The 27,493-nt window shown below is 45.1% G+C and overlaps 1 protein-coding gene across 3 annotated transcripts in view; it reads left to right on the top strand.

Annotated features, from left to right (window-relative positions):
- DEF6 (DEF6 guanine nucleotide exchange factor) overlaps window positions 1–27,493 on the top strand; it is a 51,018-nt gene that overhangs the window by 19,684 nt on the left and 3,841 nt on the right. For 2 of the 3 annotated variants that reach the window (XM_079980881.1, XM_079980883.1), the window contains exons 2-8: window positions 8,526–8,666; window positions 15,117–15,302; window positions 19,018–19,245; window positions 20,345–20,491; window positions 22,569–22,677; window positions 23,968–24,266; window positions 25,656–25,822. In XM_079980881.1, the coding sequence (XP_079837007.1) occupies window positions 8,526–8,666; window positions 15,117–15,302; window positions 19,018–19,245; window positions 20,345–20,491; window positions 22,569–22,677; window positions 23,968–24,266; window positions 25,656–25,822 (1,277 nt within the window). Of the gene's footprint in view, window positions 1–2,747; window positions 2,811–4,349; window positions 4,373–8,525; window positions 8,667–15,116; window positions 15,303–19,017; window positions 19,246–20,344; window positions 20,492–22,568; window positions 22,678–23,967; window positions 24,267–25,655; window positions 25,823–27,493 lie in introns of those variants that run through there. The other variant, XM_079980882.1, reaches the window with a different exon arrangement.

The raw sequence follows: 27,493 nt of genomic DNA, 5'->3' as shown, positions 1-27,493 counted from the left end.
TCCTGTACCTACCTGTAAGAGCAGGAACCTCAGAGGGCCCAGTCAAGGATTTGGAGGGGATCTTTTATGTCCTTAGACAGGGCATGTGACTGGAAAAACAGTGAAAGAGGAATGCACATTTGGATGTGTCTAATTACTGAGCCAGGCCAGTAATCAACAAGTCTCCTACCCAGGAGGCACTGGACTCGCACAGCTGCTGCTATGAATTAGAGCAAAGAACACTGTGCGCTCCAGCCCATCAAGTGATCTCATACAGAGGAGACGTTGTCACAACCCAGATTACAGCTCTGTGTCTGGGGTTGGGAATGCCAGAAGAGGCAGGGGAAAGTATGCATACATGTTTAGCAGCCAGCACATCACTCAGCCTTGGAATCGGCCCATGCACATCCCTCTGGAGGCACCTGGCCTAGCCATGCAGGCTTGGACACTGGCTGAACTGTTGACTCACATAAAAGCAGGAGTGTCAGTGTGGGGGAGCAGAAGGAAGTGTATTGCTAGGTGTGAAAGCAGCCAAAAATAGGCCAAAGAGGGGAAAACCTTCCTGATCATTCAAAGTCAACGTAAGAAGGCAAGTTGTCAGTACCTGATCCTTTGCTAACTCCAGCCTAGTGCTGTAGCCATGGTATGCGTGTCCATCCCTGTCTCTTTCTCTCTTTGCTCACTCAGAGATATTTTGGACCTCTGCCCTGAATTCTCAGCTTTCATTTACTAAAGTTTGTGTCTGCCTTAGGTGGCCGCAAGAGGCCACTGATTTTAGCAATGATGGGGGGGGGGGCTGTGAAATTGTGCCTGAATAGATGGCACCCCAAACCCTGGTTGGAATGCAAATTGCCCCTCTCACTGGTTATCAAATGGATTATCTGAGATGGATTATCTGAGCGGGGTTAATCCTTCATCGATTTAATCTCCACAGATAATAACTGAGGCAGGGTAGCTGCATGACTTTGTACATATCTCCATGTTTGTGCGCATGTATGTATGAGAGAGTGTGAAATGGCCACATGCACCACTAGCATGTGGGGTCTAGTTAAGAGTGAATGTGGCTGTCAGGCCAAAAAATATTAGCCACCCTTGCTATAGCTTTTTAAATTTTATTCACAGACTGATAAGGGGAAATGTTCAGACAAGTAGGCACGCGCATTTAGCCTCCCCCACACCTTCCCTGATGTGCTTGTACTGTGCTTTCAAGTTCCTGTGGTGGGCAGGAATCTCAGGGGCCCACAGCATTAGACATTATTGAGAAGAAGGCCCTAAATGTGTAGAGCTATATGTCCTCCAAGTGACTGTGATCCCTGATCAGCAAAGTCTCCCAACCAATGGAGGAGCCATGTACATACAGTGTCCTGACAGCAAGCAGAGTCCACAGATATCAGCAGGTAGCTTAGCCATGCAGGTGGCAGGTAGAGTCAGATGAGTGTTTCAGGACCCTGGGTAGCTTCAAGCAAATACCTTGCTCCCCTTCCCAGGCTCTAAAGAACCCCTGACAGTTAAGTCCCATCACGAATGACTCTGGGGTTCTGATGCTCATCTCGCTTTACTGGCTGAGGGAGCCGACGTTTGTCCGCAGACAGTTTTTCCAGGTCATGTGGCTAGCATGACCAAGCCGCTTCTGGCGAAACCAAAGCAGTGCACGGAAACACCGTTTACCTTCCCACCGGAGCGGTACCTATTTATCTACTTGCACTTTTACGTGTTTTTGAACTGCTAGGTTGGCAGAAACTGGGACCGAGCAATGGGAGCTCACCCCATCATAGGGATTCGAACCGCCGATCTTCTGATCGGCAAGCCCTAGGCTCAGTGGTTTAAACCACAGCTCCACCCAGGCTCTACCCCTTCTTGAAGTGGAGAGTCTCAGCGCTCATCCACATGTTTCTGGACACAGACCAAAAAACTACAGACGAAGAACTGAGTGGAGTGCAGGGGGCCTGTGCAGGAAGCCTTAAATACCTTGGGAACAGACCTGAAGGAAGCCTATGTGCTCCATCAGGCCCACCCTCAAAGGGAGCCATGCCTCCAAGCCTGTGTGCTATTGACCAATCTGCAGGCAGGTTTGGATCCACTTCCTGGCTGGTGAGGTGAGCGTTAAGCCTCCTTGCTGGGCAGGCAGCCTGCAGCATCACAGAACCAGATAAAGCTGGCTTACCTTCTGCCCTGCACTTTCTAGGCCCTGGTGTTATCAGCAACTGAGGCCCTTCTTAGAATCATAGAATCATAGAGTTGGAAGAGACCACAAGGGCCATCGAGTCCAACCCCCTGCCAAGCAGGAAACACCATCAGAGCACTCCTGACATATGGTTGTCAAGCCTCTGCTTAAAGACCTCCAAAGAAGGAGACTCCACCACACACCTTGGCAGCAAATTCCACTGTCGAACAGCTCTTACTGTCAGGAAGTTCTTCCTAATGTTTCCACCTAAACATAGGTGGAATCTTCTTTCTTGTAGTTTGGAACCATTGCTCTGTGTCCGCTTCTCTGGAGCAGCAGAAAACAACCTTTTCCCCTCCTCTATGTGACATCCTTTTATATATTTGAACATGGCTATCATATCACCCCTTAACCTCCTCTTCTCCAGGCTAAACATGCCCAGCTCCCTTAGCCGTTCCTCATAAGGCATCGTTTCCAGGCCTTTGACCATTTTGGTTGCCCTCCTCTGGACACGTTCAGAGTGGACACGTTCATGTGCCTCTTCCATGTGAGAGGTCTAGAGGGTGGCAACAGGAGAACGGGCCTTTTCTGTGTTGCCCCCCCCCCCCTGTTTGTGGAATGCTCTCCCCAGGGAGGCTCGCCTGGCATCTTCATTATATATCTTTAGGTGCCAGGCGAAAACTTTTCAACATTCTATGGCTTTTTAAATGTGTTTGTGGGAGGGGGGTTGTTGCTTGGTTTCTGTTTTTGTTTTATTGTGTGTTTTGTATTCTCATTTTGTATTTTTCTGTCTTGAACTGCCCTGTGATGAAGGGTGGTATGCAAATTTAATAAACAATAACAATAATAAGGGTGAGGCAGTGGGTTGGCTGCATGCTGTGATGGAAAAGTTAGTTTTTGCTGGGCAGGTTGGTTCACCAAGTGTTTTCTTTTCCATTTTCCCTGCCAGCAAACTGTTAATGAAAGGCAGCTTCTGATTGGCCAGGGTTCCAGGAGGGAGAGTTGAAAAGGAGAGACAGTTTTTAGGTTGGGAAGTAGGGAGTGAGAGTTGGTTCTGGGTAGAAACATCCACTCTGAGGAATATATCAAAAGCTAGAGAAGGGAGTCTCTGAGCTTAGTGTGAAGGATAGTGTGTGGTGTCCTGTAAGAGTAATAGGCCAGGAATTAACTGGGAGACTGAGGCTGAGCCAGAAGAAGTAGAAGCTGTGAGAAGACAGTCTACTTAGGACTTATTCCAGTCAGGAGGGGAAAGATTCTTCTACATTGAGAAGACTTCCAAACCAGTTAAGAGGGGTGTGGTGATCCCTTGGGTCTGTTACTTGGAGTACCTCAGGAGTAGGGTTGTCAAAGGAGTGTGTAACTGACAGGAAGTACCACCTTGTTTAAGAAACAAAGTATTAAGCGACAACAGTTGTGCAACAACTGAGAAAGAGCAGAAGTGAAATAACATTAGAATCTGAAGTATCCTTTGTTTTACCCACTTTGTGTCATAAACTTCCAATGTTTAATAAAATCTTTCTTGTTTATTTGATCAAATCCTGCCTAAGACTACAAATTTTCCCTCACACAAGTCCCCCACATGATAATCTGGGGTAGTTTGTAGGAATTCGGGTAATTGGTGTTCTGTGAGGTGGGTGCGCTATATTTAAGTGAGGGCTGGCCCAAATGCACCGGGGGGGGGGGGGAATGCTGTCACACCATCGCACATGCAAGCTCTGCACTGCCTGAAATGGCAGCATGGGGCGTGCGTGTGCCTGCTGCCTCCCCTTCAGCCACCCTATGGCTAAGGGGGAGGCAGTGGGCAGACTCCTTGGAGGATCTGCGCAGCGTGTCCTGCCCTGGCTCACCCCGCCCTGTTGGTGGCTTGCCCCACCCTTGGGTGCAGAGCACACACCGCCCCAGGTGCCCAAGCAGCTGGCTACACCGCTGCTTAGTTCCCCGAATTATGCACAGCCAACGGGGCATGGCCAATAGCAACTAGCCCACACTGCCCCTTCACACATTCACCAAATGGAATGCCTCTTCTATCTCTACGAAGAAGTCCTTGATTGCCCCCACTCTGGCCTCTGTTTTCTGTAGGCCATTGTTTGAGTTTGCATGAACATATTTAGCAGCAGAAATGCTGAGTCATCGAACCACAGTTGTACGATTTGGCTGATGCTAAAGTCTTTATTTCATATCTTTTATTTGTTGCTTGCATTTTAAGAGTGGATGAAGAAACTAGATTTGGTAAGTTCCAGTACTTTGTCTCCTTTTTGCACTTTCAAAAGGGCATGCTAGTTTGGTGCTGTAGAAAGTTAAATTTGTTGTTTTTAAGATTTGTTTGCTGAGAGGGGAAAGGACAGGTGCTTGTAGGATTTTTATTTATTTATTTTGCCTTAGGTGCCAAAATAACTTGGTTGATCTTGGGTGCAATGCATCTTGACAATTTTTGCAGGTGGTGGTCAGGGAGAGAGGCCCATTTGCTGCCCTAGCTCAGACAGCAACATTCATAGAGAATTATTACCCATCTGGCTAGGTTTCCCCAATTTAAAAATATAAAAACATAGTAAAACATCAAACACTAAAAACTTCACAATACAGGGCTGCCTTCAGATAATGCTATGACTACTGATCATGGTGGCTATATATGATGTGATCTGTCTCTGAATAGCAGTTGCTAGGGAGCAACAGTGGTGAAAGAATATTGCCCTTGTGTTTTGCTTGTGGTCTTTCCGTAGGTGTCTGCAGTGGAGGCTAGTTCATTAAGGTGAATGGTTCACTTCCCCACTCACTTCAGTCCACTCACAGCCAATCTTCACTTGCTGACCTTCTTAATTACAACTAGTTCAGAGGTGGCACTGCCTGTCAGAGCCCTCCTTCTTAGACTCTAATGTTGCCCTTGTAGAACTCAGCAGAAAGGAGGATGGGGACAAACCTAGAATTAGCTGGCTCTGCCTGTCATTGCCTCTGTCTCTACCTGTTGTTGGATCTTTCACCCCTCCAGGCCCAATGGGCCCCAGCCACTAATAGGTACCTGATTGACCACTGTGCGGAAACAGGATGCCAAGCAAGACACACCTTCAGTTTGATCTTACCATAGGTACTTAGGCGCCAGCTCTGAACCTACAGAGCACAGTTTCGCCTAAGTCACATGCGATAGGGAGAAAAGTTTATGGAAGGTATATAAATGGACTTTGCTTAAGCATTAGCTCATATGGTATGAGAGTGTCCTTGAGCTTGTTCACAAGTTTTTTCAACAACAGTGATTGGCTCGGTTAAATAACAGCCCATTAAACCTTTACAGTAAATAAATGCAGTTAATGGTTGTGCTGTAGGTGATTTGCAAATGTAATTTTTAATGCGTTTTCTTCTAAGCTGCCTTGAGGGAGAATATGATTAGAGTAGTAGATCAACTTTAAAATTAATTAGTGAAATAGGTTAAATAATTTAGGGTTTAAACCAAGATTAACCACTGTCCACAGGGCATTTTAGAGTACACAGGGAAAGGCTACTTGAAGTGGCCAGACAGCAGCTCACTCAAACCTACGTCTTAGAGATGAATGTTAAGGAAAGCAGATAGGATGTGCCCTCTAACAGTTTCCACTTAATATAGTTAAGAGAGTATAGCATGAATTGACTGTAATTCTAATTTAAGCCCTTAAACCCATAAATTTCCACTCACCCTTGTGGCCAATAGCACCTTTGGGGGAGGGCATGATAATGGATGGAGGCTGTGGCATCCTTCGTCTGCACTGTGGCCCTAATCCGAACCCCCCCTCCTCCCACTGCTGCTTTTTGAGAAAGAAGCTCCAAATATGGAGCTCCCATGTCACATCTAGTTTGATACTGCAGACAGGTTTTGGCAGAGCCCAACATAACTGCAGAGGTGATACTTACTCATCTTCTCACCTTTCTCTAGAGGACTTGATTCTCTGTCTCTTACTCTCTCCCCCCCCCTTTGCTTTCAGACTTTTCTCATGACAGGGATGTTTGGGGTTATGCATGGACCTAGAAAGCTAAAATTTGGTTGTCAGGAAGGGGAGTACCCTCTCAGTTCCAGAAGTGGCTAAAGTAGCCTCTCAGAGAAGTGGCTAACTTAACCTGTTGTGGCAAAACCAGAGTATCTACAAATGCAATATAAAACATAGCTAACATAATCTGAAAGTAGTAAAACTATTCAGCCAGTTAACTTTCCAGGGGTTGCTGGTTGCTGCCTATGGAAATATCTAACTATATCATACTCAGAGAAGACTGAAATTAAAGGAGAAATTTCAGTGGGTTTCTTGAAGCCTAACCATGTCTACTCAGAAGTTGGTCCCATTGAATTCAGTGGGGCTTACTCCCAAGTAAGTGAGGTTAAGATTTCAGCCTTTGAGTGATACAATGCAGGGGAAAGGCCATACCTCAAATTACATCCTCAGCATCTCCACCTAGGGCTGGGAGAGACTCCCTGTCCCTGAAAACCTGGAGACCTGCAACTGGTCTGTAGACATACTGAGATGGACCACTTAGTCAGGCTCAGTATAAAGCCGTTTCCTGTCTTCCTGAAGTCACACGCTCCCAGTTCCTTCTGTTTATATTGTTTATGCTTTTACTTTGTTTATATCTGATGTTTTATTATTTTTAATTTGTATGTTATCTGCTTTATAAATAAACTCAAAGAAAAGCAGAACATAGACATCACTGTTGCTACTATTCCCCTCTGCCAACACGATGGCCTTGATCCAATTTGGGATCTTTCTGCTGTTGCTTTTTAAGTAAAGAAAATGACTGTTGGGAGATCTTTTCACATATATCTGGCTAGGCTCTCAGGCAGACACTGCAGCAGATAGCAGCCATTTTTCTGGTAATAGTGAGCCTCTTCCGGCTAACTAAGCTTTATTCACCTTGGCAGCCTGGTCTTTTGGAATTACCCAATGTGCCTTTTATGTAAACTTTCCCCAGTCTCCCCACCCCCATGCCCAAGTCACCTATGGCAAGCAGTTTGCCCACCTGGAGTGCAGCCAGGACATCTGTTCTACAACAGCACGTATATCAATTCCAGAAGTGGTACATACTCAGACAAAGGAGAGAATTTTACATTGTTTGGAGATTATTTACCCTCCAATAGCTGAGCACTCAATACCAAACACCATTATTCTGGGTTGAATGTGAAAGATGAATAGGGTGAGTTTCAGATGATGCCAGCTAATCACAGCTTGGTTTTGAGGGAGGGAGCAGTTGCCTTCTATTTTTTTGGTTATGGGGATGGAAAATCAGGGATGAGACATTCAATGCAGGACAAGGTCCCCTTCTCCTCTTAATATTTGCACTGAAGGGATTTTCTCAGCAGGCAGTTTCTCTTTCATTATAGTGCTGCTGTAGGGTTGCCAACTTCCCCACCCCTTTGCCCCTTGCAGAGCTCCTATGCACAAACAGCTGGATGAGAGCTGAAACTTAACAGCTGAAGCTTTTTCCAACACGAAGCTACTAGCGACGGATGGTACAATTGTGAGCTGTTGAATCTCTGCCTGTCATGTGACTATTAAAGGCACATGAGACCTATGGGGCAGGGGGTGGGGTGGGGAGTTGGCAATCCAATACAGCAAAGGTAGAAGAAGCTGCCCTTCCTAGTAATCTCTTTTCCACAAAAATTTAAGGCACACAGCTGCACCCCCTTTTGAATCTAATAATCATATGGAAAAGATCATAGTCCTAGGCACACTTCCTTGATAGTAAGTTTTATTGACAGCATGTGGGATTTTCTTCCAAGCAATGCATTTATTATTTGGGTGAAAGCTTGATTGGGTTAATAAATCCCTAAACCCACCATTTATTTGCAGAATAGTTTCCTTCTTTCTATTTGAGGGTAATTTCAGGGTGTGAGTCAGAAGTGTATTCTGGGATGCCTTTAAACTTTAAAGTGTTGGATATTCTTTTATAGAAACATAGGAAATTGCCTTACACCGAGTTTCTAGGTTTTCAGACAAGAGTCTTTCTCCAGTCCTACCTGAAGATGCTGGGGATTGAATCCGCAGAACATCTTGGCTATGGTGCTGCTCACCCCCCACTTTTCATCCAATTGCTTAGCAGCTAAATAGTTTAATCCTTGAAGTGCCACATATCAAATGGGAAGACATTGCTCTAAGCCAGACTGTTTTATTTTTTCAAGTATCATGGGACCATAGTTTTGGCAGCCAAGGTTATCATTCATGTGTCTGCATTTGCTCATGTTTAAGCCAAAAAGACATGTGGCATCAGTAGAGGTGTGTGGGTGAGGGAGGCTGAACCCTTCCCCACTCCATTCCCTACTTGTTATGTCAATAAGGCAGATGTGAGAATAAAAAAATATGTCTGCCCTCCTTGTGTCTAATTTGGTTTTGTCTTGTCCTGAAGGCCTGTCTTTCCTCTACTCTCTCAGGTGCTCTCTCACAACCTGTACACCGTGCTGTGCATCCCTCATGATCCTGTGGCACTGGAGGAACACTTCAAGGACGATGACGATGGGCCAGTATCAAGTCAAGGGTATATGCCATATCTCAACAAATACATCCTGGACAAGGTAAGCCCATTTCCCCTTGTATCTGTTTGAAGCTCCTTCCTCTTAGATCAGGGATGGGGAACTTAGGGCCCTACAAGTGTCTAGGCAGTATCAAATGCAGGGCGGGAAAGGAACAGTTTTCCTAGTTTCCAGCAAGAGCAACTGTGCACACCGATGATTGGCTGGTGATTTGAGATGTAACAGAAAGAACCATAGCTGTCAACATTTCCTTTTTTAAAAGGGGAATTCCCTTTTTCCGAATAGGAAAAGGGAAAAGTTGACAGCTATGGGAAGAACATAGGAAGCTGTTTTATACCGAGTGGGGCCATTAGTCCATCTAGCTCTATACTGTCTACACGGACTGGCAGCAGCTCTCCAAAGTCTCAGGCAGGAGTCTTTCCTAACCCTATTTGGAGATGCTGGCAATTGAACTTGGAAACCTTCTTTCTGCTAAGCAGATGGTCTATATTCAGCTGCAGCTGTGCCTTGTCCACTTCCCACCCAATCCCCAGAGCAGTTTTTCAATTTAAAATCCCCCACTGACTGAGTTTGGCTTTTTTTTATAAAATGTAAATAAGACACTGAACAATTGTTTAAGTGGATCAACTTTCTAGAAGCACTCCCCTGAGTGGGGAGAAGAATGGGTAGAGGGGCAAAAAGGAAGAGGCAGCCCACATCTTACGTGAAAGCTGTGTATGACGTGTGAGGCACAAAGGAGGGAGGAAGCAGAAATGGGATGTCAGCCCTTCCAAGTGTGGTCAGATTTGTGCTACTTGGAGGATTTCAGTTAATCATAGTGTCTTGAGTACCTCCCAGGATTTCAAGGAAGGAAGCTGTTAATCCTGATTTTCATATTCATGACCACTTTATATAGAGGGACTGTGAAGCAGTAATAAAGCCCTTTGCATGGAATACTTGGCTTTGGTGGGTTCAGAGCATTTCAGTGTGAATGGAATCCTACTTAAGGTTGAGAAAACGGGACAGCAAAAGGAGCAGGTTTGCTGCTTCTCTTCCTCTCCCCACAACCCACCATCAAGCCTTGGGCAATGTGCAAATCTGTGTCAATGAGATTCAAATGAATTTTAAAAGTCTGCTGGCAAAAACCCCACTCTCCATCTTAAAGATCTGTTTGGATGCTTGTTAGGAAGAGAAGATTTTAAAACAAGAAACTGGATTCCTAAAGCCTGATATTTCTCTCTGGTTCTCTGTATTTCAAAGGCATCTTTGTTCCTTGACGGGGGAATGTTATGAGCTGTCTTCTCCAGGCTTAGACACATACACACAGAGAGAGAGAGATCCATGGCAGCTTCATAGGGTTGTTCCTGCCATGTGGCAAGCTGAGCTAGCTGAGCTTTTTGGATAAGGAGGTGGAGTCTGAGGGTGGCAGAACAAGCAAGGGCCTGCTGCCAGCCATAGAGCAACTTGAAGCCTAGACACACCATAAGCCATTTTGCTATGGTGGCAAAAACTGTTCAAAAGTTTCACTGTTTGGATTTGATATCCTGCTTTATCACTACCTGAAGGAGTCTCAAAGCGGCTAACATTCTCCTTTCCCTTCCTCCCCCACAACAAACACGCTGTGAGGTGAGTGAGGCTGAGAGACTTCAGAGAAGTGTAACTAGCCCAAGGTCACCCAGCAGCTGCATGTGGAGGAGCGGAGACGCGAACCCGGTTCCCCAGATTATGAGTCTACCGCTCTTAACCACTACACCACACTGGCTGTTAAACTGCAACCCAGGGGTGGGGGGAACCTGTGGCCTTCCAGGCCTCGTTGGACTACAACTCCCGTCATCCCTGACCAACAGCCCTGTTGGCTGCATGTAATGGGGGTTGGAGTTTAACAAAAGCTAGAAGGCCACCAGTTCTCCATTCCTGCTTTAAACAGTATTTGCCATCACAGCAAAGTGGTGGCAGCACTCAGCACTCCAAAGGCCCCCTGTCGGTTTTTTTGGTCCCCCTAATGCCTGATTTTCTGATGAAGGACATTAGCATCCTTCCTCAATTGTGCTACACCATGATGACTGGTTGTGGGAGAGGGGGGCAGGTAGGAAGAAGAGGAGGAGGAGCGGCAAGCATGTGAACCCTTTCGTTATATACAACTCTTGAGCACAAAACTCTTCCTTGTAAGGTAAGGTTGTAGCCTTCTGGTTGCTGCTAGATTCCACCTCTCATCAGGGGAGATGAGAGTTGTGGTCCAGCAACATCTGCAGGGGCCCATGTTCAACATTCCTGCTGTAAGGGAATTCAGTGCTCAAATTACAGGGGCCCAGCGCCCTTGCCTTTTGGGATGACATACTTAAGTTGCAGTGCAAAGCACACCTAGGAGGGAATACACCCCATTGAGTAGATTTGAGGAAGCCAGTTCAGGATTCCACTGTTGTTTATTGTTCTTAGAAGGCTTTGAGGGGCATGCTTTGGTGTAGTCCTGGGGTGGAGTTTGTGAATGCCATTAGGGGTCCACTCTCTCCCCCCCCCCCCCCACTCCACATTATTGAGTAGGCCTGACTTGCACTGCAACCACCAGCCCAAGAGAATAATCTTGCCTCAAGGTGGGAATGCAGTCTGAGAATACTCTTTCTGTTAATTTGGATATCTCCTCCAATTAGCAGGAAACGTGCTACCTTCTCCAGTGACTCACCACCCAGCAGCCGTACAGGGAGCAAACGAAACAGCTCAAGTGTGAAATGATTAAGGAAACAAACTCATGCATATAGAGAATGTGCTGTTTTGAAATAAATGATCTGATTGTCATGTTGCTCTCTATCAGTTGTGAAGACATGCTGTTTTGAGTCAAGCACGGGTTGGGGGGCGGATTTGCCCTCAGGAAAGCCCCTTTACCCTAGTGTAAAAGGTCACAAATATGCCTACAGAAGATCCAGGTGGTTTGCATTGGCTTCATAGCTATGGATTTTAGTCAATGCTGGTCCTACTCAGAGTAGACCCATTGAAACTAATGAACTTAAGTCCATTATCTTTAGAGGGTCTACTGTGAGTAGGACTAGCATTGAAAACACCCCTATGTGTGCCCTATGTTTCTCTTGGCATAGCAGGAAATCTCAGATCTTGACACACAATCAGGTTTTGTTTCAGAATGAACAAGTTTCTCATTTCAAACTATCACACAAGCTAGTCTTTGCCAATGCACTCCCAAAATTCTGTGAAATTAAAATTCCAAGGCTTGTAGGTCAGGTTAATGTATATGAATTTGCTAAACACACTCAAACTAGCTTCATTAATTATGAGTAGATGGGCAGGGTATAAACAATAAAATAATAATTATTGTTATTAGAGAATTCTGGATTTTCAAGGTGAATAACTTAGGCTTTGTTTTTCTTTTTCAACAAAGATAAATGGTACAATTTATCAAGTTGGACCCCTGTAATCTGGGCACTTCTGAATTCCCTTACAACCAAGTATACAGAAGACACCCAGAACATATTCCTGACCTGTATCATCTTGTACGTGGATGCTTTTCTCTGCATCTTCTGGATTTTGATGCACTGTCATGATTAGGACACATCAACAGAGTGCTGATTTTGAAAACTGGATGCACTTTACCCTGTGCATCCTGTTTTCTGTAATCTACATGGTCTGGAGGTTTCAGTCCTGATTTGCCCCCCAGACCTAACAGGTGGTGCTTTCTGCATAGTTAGACTTTTGCTTAGTGGCATGTTTGTGACCTGAGGCAAAAAGGTAGCTAGTTTTGCCAAGGAATTTTCTGATAATGCACAAGTGTTCCAATTTGGAAATCTCGACAGCTTTTACATGGATGTAGCCTTAAGACTCTCCCAAATAACAGGCACACTTTGCTGGACTGTAAGATACCAGAAAGGCCTAGTTGGCAATGCTAGGCTTCAGGCTTTAAAACTTAAGGTTTAAATCCAGAGAGAATTTAGACTCTTTTATTTGCAGAACATGGTTTACGTGTCAGCTGTGCATTATGCAGGGAGCTTTGGACTCTTTCGTGCCTTGGATAAAGCACAAGCTTGAGTCATGGGGCATGTGCTGAATTCCTGGCTGGCTGCCACTCGCTGCCCACTCCAAATGATCTGAATGCCAATTTATATGCAGGCAACCCCAGCTACAAATCACAAGGATGATCATAGCTGTTTCATTATCCTTTTGGTCCCCACTAGCTAGTGGCAGAACTAGCACATCTGCCTAGTGTTATCATGGCATGGTAACCTTTTCCTGGATGAAAACTGTGAAACAGTAGTTTAGAGACTAGCTATGGAAGATGGCCAGATAACTAACACACACACACACACACACACACACACACACTCCTACACTCCTGTTTAAAGAGTCAGGGAACAATTGTGTATCACTTCCCTTACTGCATAGTACTTTTTGAAGCTTGATGCAATTGCTCAGGGGAAGCAAATGGAGTGCTGGTGGCTAACAGACTGGGCTATGAATTGGTATTTCCCCAGTTCAAATGTCATCTCTGCCATGAACTCGCTAAGTGGCCTTGGGCAAGCCAGTCTCTCTCAGCCTCAATCTCTCCCAACCACCTTTCTCCTCTGCCATATGGGAGACAATAATATTGATGATTCACAAGCCACTGGTTGGCTACTGTGAGAACAGAATGCTCGCTGAGAGGGTCACTGTCCTGATCCAGCAGGCTCTTTTTGTGTCCTCACGCTATCTTAGTCAATGTCATGGTTCCCTTGAACTCTGGGGAATTGTTGCATGTGTTCATCTGAGCTATGACTAGTATCTAAAATTCTTATGAGTAGGTGAAATAGTATGTTGTGATTGAAAATTAACAGAAATGCAGAAGTGTTTTTCAAAGAAAAAAAAAGAGAACAATGACAAAAGTTAAAAGACTAATTCATCTGTATTATATGAGTCAATTTACTTGGATGGTTTCTTGTAAATGTGTGGTTTATTCTCCCCATCTGGCTCTAAAAGCCTCTTTTATTCCTGGGGTGGGTTTTTTGGGGTGGGGAGGGGGAAAGAGGTGGTGGCTGGATTTTCCAAGTAGTTCTCCACTGTGGCTGGTGCTGGGAGCCACACTACCAAAGGAAGAATATTATTATTAAGGTGCATTTGGACACATCTGCCAGTGCAGTGTTATAGGTTAGGAGAGAGTGCTCAGAAAACAGATGAACTATTTTCTGAATACTCAGCAAGAAAGTTTGTAAATGCCAATACCCCAGCTAAGCAAAAATGAGTTCATCCGTTGCTAGTCAGTTAAAGTAACCAGATGCAAAAGGATATTGGACTCTTTTATCACCAACAGTTGTGCAGATAAGGACATTGCAGAAGAAGCAGCTTTTCTCATCTCTTTATGAGAGGAAAATTGCTGGGTCCCTCCCTGACTAGTGTTTTATGGCAGCTGTGTTTTGCAACAAGTTCTTGACACAATAATAGTTAATGGGAGTGGTGAATTTATTCTGTTTTATTAGCTATTTTTGCGATGCTTCCCCAGTACTACCACATTATTGCTGTCCTGGGGTGCTATAGCAAAACAGGAACAGAAATAAACCTGAACATTCATGGTATAAAAAGTTATGGGGTTTTAGCAGGATGTTACATGAGATGCATTGATTGGAAATGAAGCAGTGTGACACCCCAAAACCTATGTAGGTGAAAACTGTGATTAAAGCAGGACTGCCTCAATATCATCACAAGCATTACAAACATGAATGCCTAAGAGAAAGGGCACCTGGAGGGTTCCTAAGCCAAGTCTAAATGGTATGTCCCTTAGAAAGAGCTGAAACCAGGTGCTTTGAGATAATAACTGGCTACCATCAGATGCTAAATATGTATATGTACTCCACTGCCAAAGATTAAACCATAGGAGAGTAACCTCTGGTCTGAAAGCCATATATACCACACAAATGAATTTGAGTGGGTGGGGGGAGCCCAGAGGGAGAAAAGGAAGGTGTCGGAGGAAAAAATGGGGAGTGAGCCAAAACAGATGTAGCAATGGAAGGGTGAGGGGGAGAAGCCCTTTCTAAATGATCAGTTCAGACCTCTGGAAAGAGCGACCTGTCTTTCCACTGACAGTCTGTTGGATCGAAAGGAAGAGGTGAAGGGGGGGGGGGTGCGAGAGAGAAAAGGCTGTAACATAAAGAGAGAGAAATAAGAGGGTGTCTCTGGCCCTACCCATTGCTGGCTTTGACCCTAATCATTGCCAGCATGCATCACCTGACTGGACACCTGAGAGCCAGTGTGGTGTTGTTGTTTAGAGTGACCTCCTGTTGCTCTGTCCCAGCTTCTGCCAACCTAGCAGTTTCAAAGCATACCAGTGCAAGTAGATAAATAGGTACCACTGTGGTGGGAAGGTAAATGGCATTTCCGTGTGCTCTGGTACTCATCACCCCACTCAACCAGTCACTTGATGAGGCCACTGTAATTCTGTTGATGCAGCCTAGAATAGCATTAGGTTTGTTGGTTTGCTTGCTGCTGCATCACACTGTTTGCTCCAGAACACTAGAGCTATCACTTACGTTTTGTTTGCAGGTAGAAGAAGGTGCTTTTGTCAAGGAGAGTTTTGATGAGCTTTGCTGGACCTTGACAGCAAAGAAGAATTACAAGCCAAACCGGAATGGGAATAGCGTTGTATCCCATGAAGATGCTTTCAAACTTTGGTGTCTCTTTAACTTCTTATCCGAAGACAAGTACCCTCTTGTTATGGTTCCTGACGAGGTATGATTGCTTTTAAGTAATACTATTTTTTGTTTTGCAGTGCTTTTGATAAGGGATGAGTCACACTATGTATATTTTGCATCGTTAGGGCTTAGCCATGTGATTATAATCATTGTCTGAAGTGCAATTATATACATGTCTGAGTCTAGCTATCATAGATTTCTGTATACAGGCCTGCAGATCCAAACTATGCTGCTTCTTGCATCATCTGATCGCTGCTCAAGATTCCACCCTGTGTGGCCAAGGGATGAATATGGTGAACAAGAAGACGCCCTTTTCTACATGTTAACATGTTGCATGTCCCTATGCAGTCTGTGAGAGTTTCTGCTTTATAGCCCCTGTTTTGCTCGTGCTTACAAATTTCCTGCACAATATATGATCTGTTATACTCATGCAGATTCCTCTATAGAGAGTTCTACCCCCTTCATGCTTTCGAGTGGTATTGTTTTTTGATTCACCCAAAAACAAGCGTTCTTGTATCTGGAACATAGGAAGCTGCCTTATACAGAGTCAAATCATTGGAGCATCAGTATTGTCCACTGACTGCCAATGATTCCCCCAGATTTTGGTTGTGAGTGTCCTGACCCTCACTGCTAGATGAAGAACTGGAACTGCAGACTCTTGTTTCTGCCAAAGGCTTTACTGCAAAAGTCAAAACAGTGCAAGGTTACAAGGAGTCACAGAGATACATAGGCATGGCCAGGCACAAGCTAAGATGTTGACTCACAAGCAACATGCCCCCTGCATCTTTCTTATAAAAGGATGGGGCAGGCACAGCAGTTAGTGCAAGCAGCCAAAGTCTCAGGGCTAGGCAAACGAACATGCACTCCTCCAAGTTAGGCGTGGGAGGTCTACTTGTGTTAGCACTGGCATCTCCTTGTTCTTGGAAGCACTGTCAGTGTGTGCTCAACATCAGATTTATACTCTGCTGCCTCCTTAAAAGCAGAAGGCTCTGCACTGACAGGAGGAAGCACCTGAATAGCAATATCATATCTCATTGGGGTTGAATTCTCCTCTGTTAAGCCACCTGGCCCCTCCCTGATGTTGGACATCTGACAGGGATTCCCTGGAATTTCTCCCGTCCCACTGGGACCCTCCCCAGAGTCATCTAACTGCAGCTCCCTGATCTCCTCCTCCTGGTTCTCAGGATCCAACCAGCCCTCCATGACAGCTCCATGGGGCTCCAGCTGGTACTTACCAGCCCTAGTCCTGGATATAGCAGGGACTGAACTTGGGACCTTCTGCCTGGAAATGATGCACTCTACCACTGATCTATGGACCTTCCCAAAGTGCTGTATTTCACTTCTGTTTCTCAGTGTCCCCATAGCAATTTCCATCTGCTTCCCTTACATCCATGCTTCTCCTAAAACTGCAGGTGCTTTGGGTTTCATAAATGCTGAATTTGCACAGTTGCACTCATACATGCAATCACACCTGATACATTTTCTTTATTTTTCCACACACACAAATGGGTAGCCTGGAGCTGGCCTCAGGCAGGGTAGGGTGGGAAGATTTTTTGAGGGTGGGGGAATAAGATTCTGTGAGGTGGTTGGATTCTGGGTTAACACTGTGGCTGTGTTTAGCTTCTGCTGGGAGGAGACTAGCCAACATATGGACAAGGCATCTACATGAATGCATGCAAAAGGGTAGTGCCACAGACTCAACATTAAAAAACAACAACCCCAAACCAAACAAGCCAGCTTGGAGGCGGAGAGAAGCAACGGCCAGGAAATGGGACGGCGTGTGACTTTCATTTAGGCCAGTCAGGCAAAAACATGCATGTCTAATTAATGTCATCCGTCCTTTAGAGTGAGAGTGTAAACCCAGTTCATGTGTGCAATGAGAGGATGCAGGCTGCTCCTCATGCTGCTTTCTGTTGTAGACTGAAAAACTGCAGCTCTGGACACACCCATTCTTAAAACACGTTAAGATACAAATCTGGAACATGTTGGCTCCACCCAAAGGGTTAATTGCAATAAAGAAATGCTGTTCAGTCTAGCAGAGCCAGTAATAACAGCAATAATCTCTAAATTCCACAAGACATGTTGTTGGAGGGAAGGAGATTTCCTTTGCTCCTTAGTACAAAGGCAAAATCTCAGTCAGGTGGTTTGTAAATCTAAAGACCAGAAACTAAACCCTGACTCACATTGGTCCCAAAGCCAATAAAGACCTAGCCAGAAATAATCTCATATAGTTTCCAGGAGTTTCCACTGCATCTAGCTCATCAGCTGATGTCAGGTGCGATGACAGCCATCAAGCTTTTCTCTCCCCTGTGTCTGACACTCTTTCTCCATCCCCCTTATAGTTCAGCAGAAAAGGCCCTGTGTGCACATGCAGTCATCAGCTACGCTTCCTGTTTCCTACCAAGGCATTTCCTGTTCAGGTCTTGAAAAAGCATGCTGTCTTTCTAACTCCACCAACAGTGGAGTTGAGCATCCGCTAGCGTGCATTTGTTTTTAAAGAATTTGGTGGTTTTGTGTAAGAATCCACAATGGATGAGGATTTTTGATTTTTAAATCTAGCATTGGCATCTGGCTTCTGAGTAAATAGTCAAAATAAACAATCCTAGGAGATGCTGCAAACTTCCGTGCATCTATACAGAAGTATATCCCATTGAGTTCTGTGGGACTTCACACCTAGGGAAGTGACTATGAGATTTCAGCCTTCAGGTGTATTTGGATACCTTTTCATACCACAGGTAGTGGCAGCTGTGGCTAATAACTATGGGGACTAGTAGAGTGGAATGCAGGAAGGCCAAAGTAGACAAAGCCAATGACAGGCAAAACCAACTAATTTTACTTTTGTTTCTGTCCATTTCCCTGTTGGAATGCAGGTAATGGAAAACTCAGTGGGAATAAACACATTATTGTGCCTGTTTTGGTGGCAGCAGTGGCAGCAAAGAAGCAATACTTCTCTGCCATTCTGCAATTGGGACGTTGTTTAGCAGAGCTTTTCTGAGTCGTTCAGAGTTTACCCCAGCTTTGCCTGCAGGTGGATGTACAAGTGCCCTTGTAAGCGCCATATAATATGTTTGCAAAACACTTCAAGCATAAAGTTTTTTGCATTTGGTATAACTTGGGTACCACAAATGCTGCATTCAGTTGAATGAATCCAGAACTCTGATTCTTTTTAGAGGGAGGATTTTCAGTTATTGTGGCCTTGTGACACAGACATGGTGCTCGGGAGGGTGGGGGTGGACGTTGAGGATACCACATGTTGACTCGGTTCTTGCTTTCTCTGATTGATAACATCAAGCAGAAGAGGATTGATTTGTGGAGTCCATTAAGTAATAAATGTCTTTTTGTGAGAGGGGGTACTCCCAGTCAACTTGAAAGAGGTGGCTGTGAGTCCGCCCCCAATGGAAAGGAGATCATTTGCTGATTGAAATCTGCAGTCCTAAATATACCTTCTGGGAATAAGTTCAATTGAACTGAATGATACTTCTAAATAAGTGGATTTTGAATCTTTCCCCTGGGTACAGTTATTGGAGAATTTTAATGGAGAAGATGTCACTATATATTGTTGCCATGTGGAACCACAGTTAGAATTCTTGAAGCAAAAACTGACTTGAAGCAAAAAGAGTCTATGGAGTGAAATTCCACAGCACAAGAAGGAATTGTATGTGATCCCAAGGAGGAATTCAAACTACATCTGCTACCTAGAAGTAGAGAACATGGTTAGTTCCTTCTCTGCTGACTTCCCCTGCTTGTTCCAGGTGGAATACCTCCTGAAGAAGATCTGCACAGCCATGAGCATTGAGCTCAACTCTGGGGAGTTAGAGGACTTCTTTTCTCAAGAGGCTCAACAGCAGAGTGGTTTGACAGTCTGGCAGTTTCTTGACTTGGTAAACTCGGGCCGGTTCCTACGAGGAATTGAGCGTGAGGCTATTAGCATGGCTATTGAGGAAGTCTACCAGGAGATCATTGGAGATGTGCTCAAACAGGTAAAGAGCTGTCCTTGATTAGGAAATCCTTTGCTTGGGTTTGTGGAACTACCTATGAACAGGAAATAATCCTGTACCATGGGGACCCAGCTTTCTTTCTCTCTGAGGACTGCATCTACTGCATTAGAGCATTAAAGGGGTGGGAAATGATCTAATTTGTGGTATTTGAAGTGAGAGGAGCAGTAGAACAAGGTAAGGGGGGTGGGGAAAGCAACCATCTGGGAAGAGACCAGAGAACCTACACTGATGTTTATTTGTCTTTTCCTATAGAATGGTAACTGCATATGCTAAGGATAATCGGGTAGGCAACTTTTAGGCTTGTATGCATGTTCCATTTTTCTTCTGGGTTCTGCACACCAAGATGTAGTTGCTGTATCTACCAGCTAGCATGGGATTTTGCATGCCAGTCCTTTGGAAGATTTCCCACACTTTGCTAATCCTGATCAGTCCTGATCAGTCAATCAGCCTGTCAGGAATCACAATACCCTTGTGGCCTGTGAGCTGTCAAAAGTGCCAAATCAGCATGCCTGATAGTGGGAAATTCTGGAAGCTTGCTGAGTGTACAGCATTGAGGATATGCCAGCAGCCAATGAGGAAATAGGACACTGTGCTAAGTCCACTGCGCAAAGAGGAAGAAAACAAGTCAGCATTCCTGACACCCACAAGCCACATGGTCCTGTTTGTAATAGTTCAGATGGCAGATCAAGCTCAAGGTTCATTAAGGTTCATATCTAGCTCATTCAAAGGAAAGGCTCAAGTAGAAAGCCTTCCTGCTAGTTGGTGGCACTTGTTTATTCCACATCAGAAGTAAATTGGCCATGTGGGAGGTTGCCACATAGATGCAACCTCATATAAAGCTAGTGATAAGGTATACCTTTCAGAATATACAATATGCATGTATACACTTACATATACCTGTGTAAGATAAGCTGGAGATCAGTTGACACAATCCATGTTCTAAATTTGCCAGTTTCTTTGGCTCCTTTGTGACACAAATCTGTGCTATGGCTGTAATATAGGTGGAGTCTTGCAAAGATCTTTGGTACAGAGATCTTTGTTTACTCACTCTCTGTTTCTCTGTCCCTTTGGTTGGGAGCAGGGCTATCTATGGAAGAAAGGACATCTGAGAAGGAACTGGTCTGAACGATGGTTCACCCTAAAGCCCAGTGATCTCTCTTACTATGTGAGTGAGGAACGGAAGGAGAAAAAGGGGAGCATTTCTTTGGACAGAAACTCTTGTGTGGAGGTAATTGGACATACTCTGAAACAAAGGAACATGATAGGCAGATGCAGTCCTCTCATGAGGCAGCTGGTGACAGTGTGTGGCTTCTCCTCTCCCTCTTCAGCCAATAAGAGTCCAAGATGGTCAATGACAAGTCCAAAATAATTGATAATGCATATTATAAAACACTAAAACAAGCAGTAAACCATAACTATTAACCGTAACATGAGGCAGCAGCTTGAAACATACAGCAGGTTTAAGCGATTACATATATTAAAAATGCCTGGGGGGAATAAATGTTTTTGCCTGGTGCCAAACAAATTGTAATGTAGGTGGCAGGCATACCTCTTTAAGAAGAGGGTTCTGTAACCTGGCATCACCAGCAGGAAAAAGTAAAGCCCTCTCCATTACTGTTTTATTCTGTGTTTCTGATATGGAAGGCACTTTGAGAAGAGCCTCAGCAGAAGATCTCAAAACAAAGGGTGTTATCCAAGATGATCAAGGGTCAGGAAACCAGGCCTTAAGAGGAATAGTTGAGGGAATTGGGTATGTTTAGCCTGGAGAAGCAAAGATTGAGAGGTATTATGATAGCCATCTTCAAATATCTGAAGGGCTATCACATGGAGGATGGAGTAAGCTTGTTTTCTCCTGCTCTGGAGGGTACGACTCAAACCAATGGCTTCAAGTTGTAAGAAAGGAGATTCCAACGAAACAGCAGAAATAACTTTCTGACAACACGAGCTGTTCAACAGTGGAACAAACTCCCACAAGAGGTGGTGGACTCTCTTTCCTTGGAGGTTGTTAGGCAGAGGTTGGCTGACCACCTGTCTTGTATGGTCTAGTATGAGATTCCTGCATTGCAGGTGGCTGGACTAAATCGCCCTCGGGGTCCTTTCCAACTCTATGATTCTGTGATCTCCACTTACGCAGCAGAACGTCCTCTTCTCCCCGTGTGCCTCCTGCGCCCTCCCCATATCTGCTCCAGAGGCTTGGGGGATTCCCCAGGACGTATTTAATGGGTGTGAGGAAAGAGGAGAGAAAGTGGAAGGTTCCACTGAACAGCCAGAAGTCCTTGGTCTGGTGGAAGCACTTGGATGAGCACTGTCCATACTGAGAAGGCCTTCCCCCAACTGTTTAAGACCTTCCCCCAAAAGGAGAAAGAAGAAGGAAATGACTATGGTATATTGCTGACAGCCAAGTATGGGGAAAACAAAGTAGAATCAGTAGTGCCATCATGGCACAAAGTCCAGGTCCTAACTTGACAAAATGAATACGAGAGCCTCCAAATGCAGCAGGACTTGTTTATCACACTTTGACATGAATTTTAGTGCACATTAATGTCTAAAAATGTGCCTCCCCCACATAAGTCCATTAAGACCATTGGGCAGTATCCAGTGAAATCAAGGACTTATGGCTGCACAATTGAACTTCCTCTCCTCTCTGCACCCCCTAAATATGTTCTTGGTCCCCCCAACCGTCCATAGCAGATTTGGGGAGGTGTTTGGGGAGAGGACATTCTGTTGCATGAATAAAAATCCTTGTGCTGATGGAGCTATTTTGTTGGATACCACCCAGAGTCTAAAATTACCTATTGCACCACTGAGAGGAATTGAGGAGACAAGCCATGCTGTGCCTGTTAATAGTGAGGACAGGGGACGGACGGACTGGATCCAGTCCAGACCTTGCCCGCCCTCCATGGCCCACTTTTGACAGGTGGGGAAGGCCTCCATACCTATCAGTTGCCTGAAGTCAGGTGACTCTTCCTTTGCAGCCCCAGCTCATACTGTATGGGGAGAAGATTTGCAGCCATGGATTGAAGTCAAGCCAAGGCTGTAAAGATAGTTGCTGAAAGTAGGGCTTGCAATCAGCACTGGGTGTAAATTCAGTGCTGACTGTTAGCTCCACTTTCAGCAAGGACTGGAAGTCAGCAGGGTTGCAGCGTCTCCCAGGCTGGGTTGCAGAGCCTTGATGGGGATGTTGGTTTTGTGGTTGGGAAAGGCAGGGGTGGCCATCCTTGGCTTGAGGCATTTCAAGCCTTGGCAGTGTTCTAGGTGGGCTTGTGGCTGAAGGGAGATGTCAACTTTTCCTCCTTTATTCAAAGATCTTGCCCGACAAGGATGGGAAACGGTGTATGTTCTGTGTGAAAACACCTTCTCGGACGTATGAAATGAGCGCCTCGGATACCAGGCAAAGGCAGGAGTGGACGCTTGGTGAGTACTGTGGCTCTTTTCTCCTACACCTTTGGAGATTTGCTGAAATTAAGATATGAATCTGAAAGTAGCAAGAGCCTCTGGCCCTTTAGGTAGCCTTCATTCATGGATTGACTTTCTCCCCGTATGACTTGAACTGCCCAAGCTAAAGTAACTCAGATGGCCAACATTTTTTGAAAACATAAAAACACATGATTCTGGATTGAAAGCCAGTCTTGCGTAACTATTTGGGATTTCAGTGCAGATTATTTTAATATTGTCTTCTGCGAGAATCTTGGGCTCCTAGTAGTAGCTAAATAATATTGAGTGTTAGAAATAGGAGACAAGACAATATGGAACCACAAGGTCTTGCCAGTCTGACACTTGTGTGTGTGTGTGTGTGTGTGTGTGTATGTGTGTGTGTGTGTGAGTTCTTCGTTTGCATACCACAAAACTTTTATGAATTTGCAGTATGAAAAGGAAGTTTGGTTTTGCTTCCTGTTGAATAGCATCAGACAAGAAAGCAGATATCCCAAAACTCTGGGGGTCATGGGTGCTGAATGTTGCAACTCTTCCTTATTTCATTTCTCTAACGTATTTTTATGTTGCCCATCATCGAAATCAATTGCAGGGAAGTTTTAAAAAAATTAGAAGTGCAATTCATGAAAACAATGAAAATGATTAATCAGACAAGCAGATAATGGAACAGTTCAATGAGGTAAAAAGCCTGGGCAGCTAAGGAGGCTTATGTTTATGCTACGTTGCTTCCAGGTGAGCCTCCTTGGAGAGGATGTCCCCATGACAGGGGTGCTAAATCCCCTCTCTTTCTTTACCTGCCTCACTTTTGAAAAGGGTGAGGCTTTAGAGAAGAGCCTCACAGGAGATGGTCTAAGGCATTGGTGGGCCACATCCCTTTGAGGTAACCTTCCAAGGGCTACATGCCAGTGGTGGGTGGAGCTAGAGGCAAAAGTGGGAGGAGCAATTAATGTAAATCTTACCTTTGTGTACTAGGCTTTGTTTCTACATGCACTCACCTCTCCTCCATCCATGGGAGCAAGAGACATTATCAGAATTCAAGGTCACATTCCAGCCAGGCAAAACCAAGAAGTCATGAAGCAGGGCCAGTAGAGGGTGTGGCCTAGGAAGATCCCTGAGCACTAGATATAAAGACATCAAGATCCACATTTGGACCCTGGACCTGAGTTTCCCTGACCCTAAGGAATAGAGAAGTGGTTGTGAGTCAAGCGGCTCTTTAGCTAAGGCAGCCCCTATGTCCCCTTCTGACATCTCCGGCCCTTCCTCCCTCGGCAGCCATCCAGATGGCAATCCGCCTCCAGGCCGAGGGCAAGAAGTCTCTGCACAAGGACTTGAAGCAGAAGCGGCGGGAGCAGCGGGAGCAGCGGGAGCGGAAGAAGGCCGCCAAGGAGGAGGAGATGCAGCGCCTGAAGCAGCTGCAGGAGGAGAAGGAGCGCAAGCTGCAGGAGCTGGAGCTGCTGAAGGAGGCCCAGCGCCAAGCTGAGCTCTTGCTCCACGAGGAGGAGGAGCGGCGCCAGCAGCAGCATGAGGAAATGCAGAGGACGCTGGAGATACAGTTGCAGGAAGCTGAGAAGGTGGGTTCAAGGAGAAGGGCGAGGGGACTCCCACATCCACAACCTGCCTGGTAGACCAGGTCAGCCAACAAAGATACAAATCCCTCCTTGGCATCTTTGGTGGGTCAGTCAGCTTGCCAACAATACCCAGGAGGGATTAGGAATGCCGTGGAATTTTTAGGGGCTTGTTCAGTGCTCTAGCTTGTGCAATAGGTCTCCTTGGGACCTTCAGCCTAGACTGGCTGGGCAAGGAGGCTGGATGAGGAGGGAGCACATCCTTTTGAGAAGCATGAAGTAATGGAAGGCCTGCTTTCTCTTCACTTAAGATTAGCAGCTCACACACCTAAGCACTACACTATGGTTTTGCTGTGTGGTGCTATCCAGATATTCCGGGTAGTTCCAGAATACAGTGGCTATACACTAGTGATATAGGTGTAAGACCAACAGAATGTGACATCTCTGCAAAAATATCTGCATTGGCTGCCCATGTGCTACTCTGCCAGGTTTAGGGTTCTTGTAATAATATGCAAAACTCCTGAAGCCAAGCTGGTGCCAAATGTATTGCTCTGCTTTACTGTGGCCCACATCAGCAAGGCTGAGAGGGGGGTCTTGTGTGGGCAGCCCAGGACCTCCATACACGATGCCTAGACTTGTGTGCCCTGGGGAGGTCACCAGAGGCACACTCCATTGTCTGTCAAGACAGACGGATGCCAATAACAAGCTTATATAGTTGTTAACTGCTGATAGTAATCGAATAGCTTATTATAAATAGGGGCCTGCTGTATACTAGAAACTGTAATGTCACCTTTTTTTCATGGCATGCAGATTACTTATTATTTGTTGCATAATTGTGGCACATCTAATGCAAGCAAGCAAGCTGTAAAATGAGGCAACATGCATCAAGTATTACTCAGGCTCTGTGCAACAAAGAACTGTGTCCGAAAAATATTTTTCTTGCTTCAAGTGGAATTCTGTGCAGTCACTATCCAGCTTCAGAGTGACAGCCATATTCCATAGTGCAAAACGTCCAGCTCGGCATTGTTATATTCATCATGGCATCATTTAATAACCACAAAGGCAAACAGGCAGAATTCTCCTATGGGGAGGTCATGTACCTCTTAACATTCCAATAAGTGTTATCTCCCCCCACCCCACCCCACCCCCACAAAAAAAGAATTCCAATCTGAGGCCCACACCCCACTGAGTCACTCACTTTTGCTTCTTTCTCCGCTGCTAATTATTGCATGCCTGTCTTTGTACATCCACAAATCTGTACTGGAAATGACAAAAGCCAAACCACAGTCTGCACCAATGGCTGAGTTGTAGGCTGCATTTAGGTAGCTGATTCTGCCCCCTGCTGTTGGGCTGTGAACTCTACATACTAACCGCATGGTATTATTATACCTGCAGGCTCGTGCTAACATGCAGGCTGAGATGGTACTGAAGGAGGCAGAGGCAGAACGTCAGCGCAAGCGTATCACAGAACTGGAGGAGATGCAGCAACGACTCCAAGATGCTCTGCACCAGGAGGTTAAAGCTCGTCAGGATGAAGAGGCCGTGAGATATGCACAGGCCCGGTACGGATAATGAATGCTCGGCTTCCTTCCTTCAACTAGCTCTGGATATAATGTCCTTTGACAGCTGAAACAAATGGCATAATTGTGAGATCCCTCAGTGATGGTGGACTCATGTACTCCCTTGCCATCTACCCCTCTGGAAGAACTGGGAGCAATTCCAGGGCTGAGGCTTGCAGTTTGCTGTAACTTTGCATGACACTACTATTTATGAGTGTAATTTTTCCGAGAAAAACTGAAGCCCCTTCAGGTGTTTTCATTGCACTTTATACACCTCTTACTGGGGGAAATCTGGAATTGGTACAGCTGATCTGTGCTAGTATCAACACAAATGTCCTCTACTGCACCATTTGCTATATTATATTATATTATATTATATTATATTATATTATATTATATTATATTATATTATATTATATTATATTATTTTCCATGCCATCAATGTATGTATACTTTACAAAGTATAAGACAATGGTTCCTGCACCAAGGAGCCTACAACAGAGGACGAGGAAGGAAATGAAGGCAGGGGTAAACAGAGAGGATATTCATCTATTTCAGCTGCATGTACTTTGGCTGAATTGCAGTGGGGTATAGATGAAGGAAAAGTATTAATAGAAAAGAGAGTTTTGAGGAGGGGTTTGAAGGAAGAGGGGTGACATGGCATCTCTGAAGTCTTCTAGGAGGCAGTTAGCTGAAAGCAAAAAAGAAGATTAAGAGAAACAGTGGAGTATTTTGAGGGAGCAGGAAACTGTCAGACAACAGGGTGGAGATGCAAAGGTCATAGACAGGGACACATCAAAATAAGAGCAGAGAGATAAAATGGAGATTGGGCCTTGGAGGACTCTAAAAGAAAGGGCAGGGGATTTGTGCTGGATCTGGGAACAGACAGAAAGCAGCATAGGGATTTAAAGGGGGGGTGTTGCATTGTCAGAGTGGCAACAGAAGTGAATGAGTTTGATGACACAGTTCTGAATAGAGGTCAAGGTGAGACAGTGGAAAACTACACATGAGAGGATTGCACCAGGGCATTTGCTAAGGGCGTAGAGAGGAAGTTACAGTAGTTGGTGGTGGACTGAATCTTGGGATCAAAAGAAAAAGGAGAGACATGGGTAAAGCCCCAGGCATTGCAGAGATTTGAGATGGGACAAAACATTTCCCAGAAAACTCTTTCCCCAATATCTTCACCCTGTCCTAAGCAAGGATTCCCAGAATGGAGGCAATTGCACACACACATACTGTTTTCCTTCACAGTTACATGGAGTCTCCCTGTGTGTACTGGAACTGACCAGAGTCTTAAACAAGAAAACTGCTCATAGGCAGGGTTAGTGCTATAATTAGGCCAACTAGGCAGCTGCCTAGGGCACTAACCTCAGAAATGCACCGTACTGACCTTTGAGGGGCACAGATTAGTTTTTATTCTAACCTATACCTTTCTGATAATATATGACTTTTAGATTTTGAAAACAGTTTTTCACAAGTCAAACTTACAAGAACTTACATACGCTCAGCAGTGTTGCAAAAGAGACATACGGCTTGGCAACTATATCCATTGAACATGCCCAAGTATCAGCACTTGACCTGAAGTAATTGGTGACAGCACTTGCAAAGGAAAAGGCGTGCAAAGTGAGATTTTGATGTGCCTGAAACCAAAACTTTTAAGAGACTTAAATTTTA

Source organism: Podarcis cretensis (genome assembly GCF_951804945.1).
Source record: "Podarcis cretensis genome assembly, chromosome: 6".
In the NCBI taxonomy this organism is placed as follows: Eukaryota; Metazoa; Chordata; class Lepidosauria; order Squamata; family Lacertidae; genus Podarcis; species Podarcis cretensis.
The sequence above is the reverse complement of the archived record's forward strand: the minus strand, read 5'-3'. Positions and strand labels throughout refer to the sequence as shown.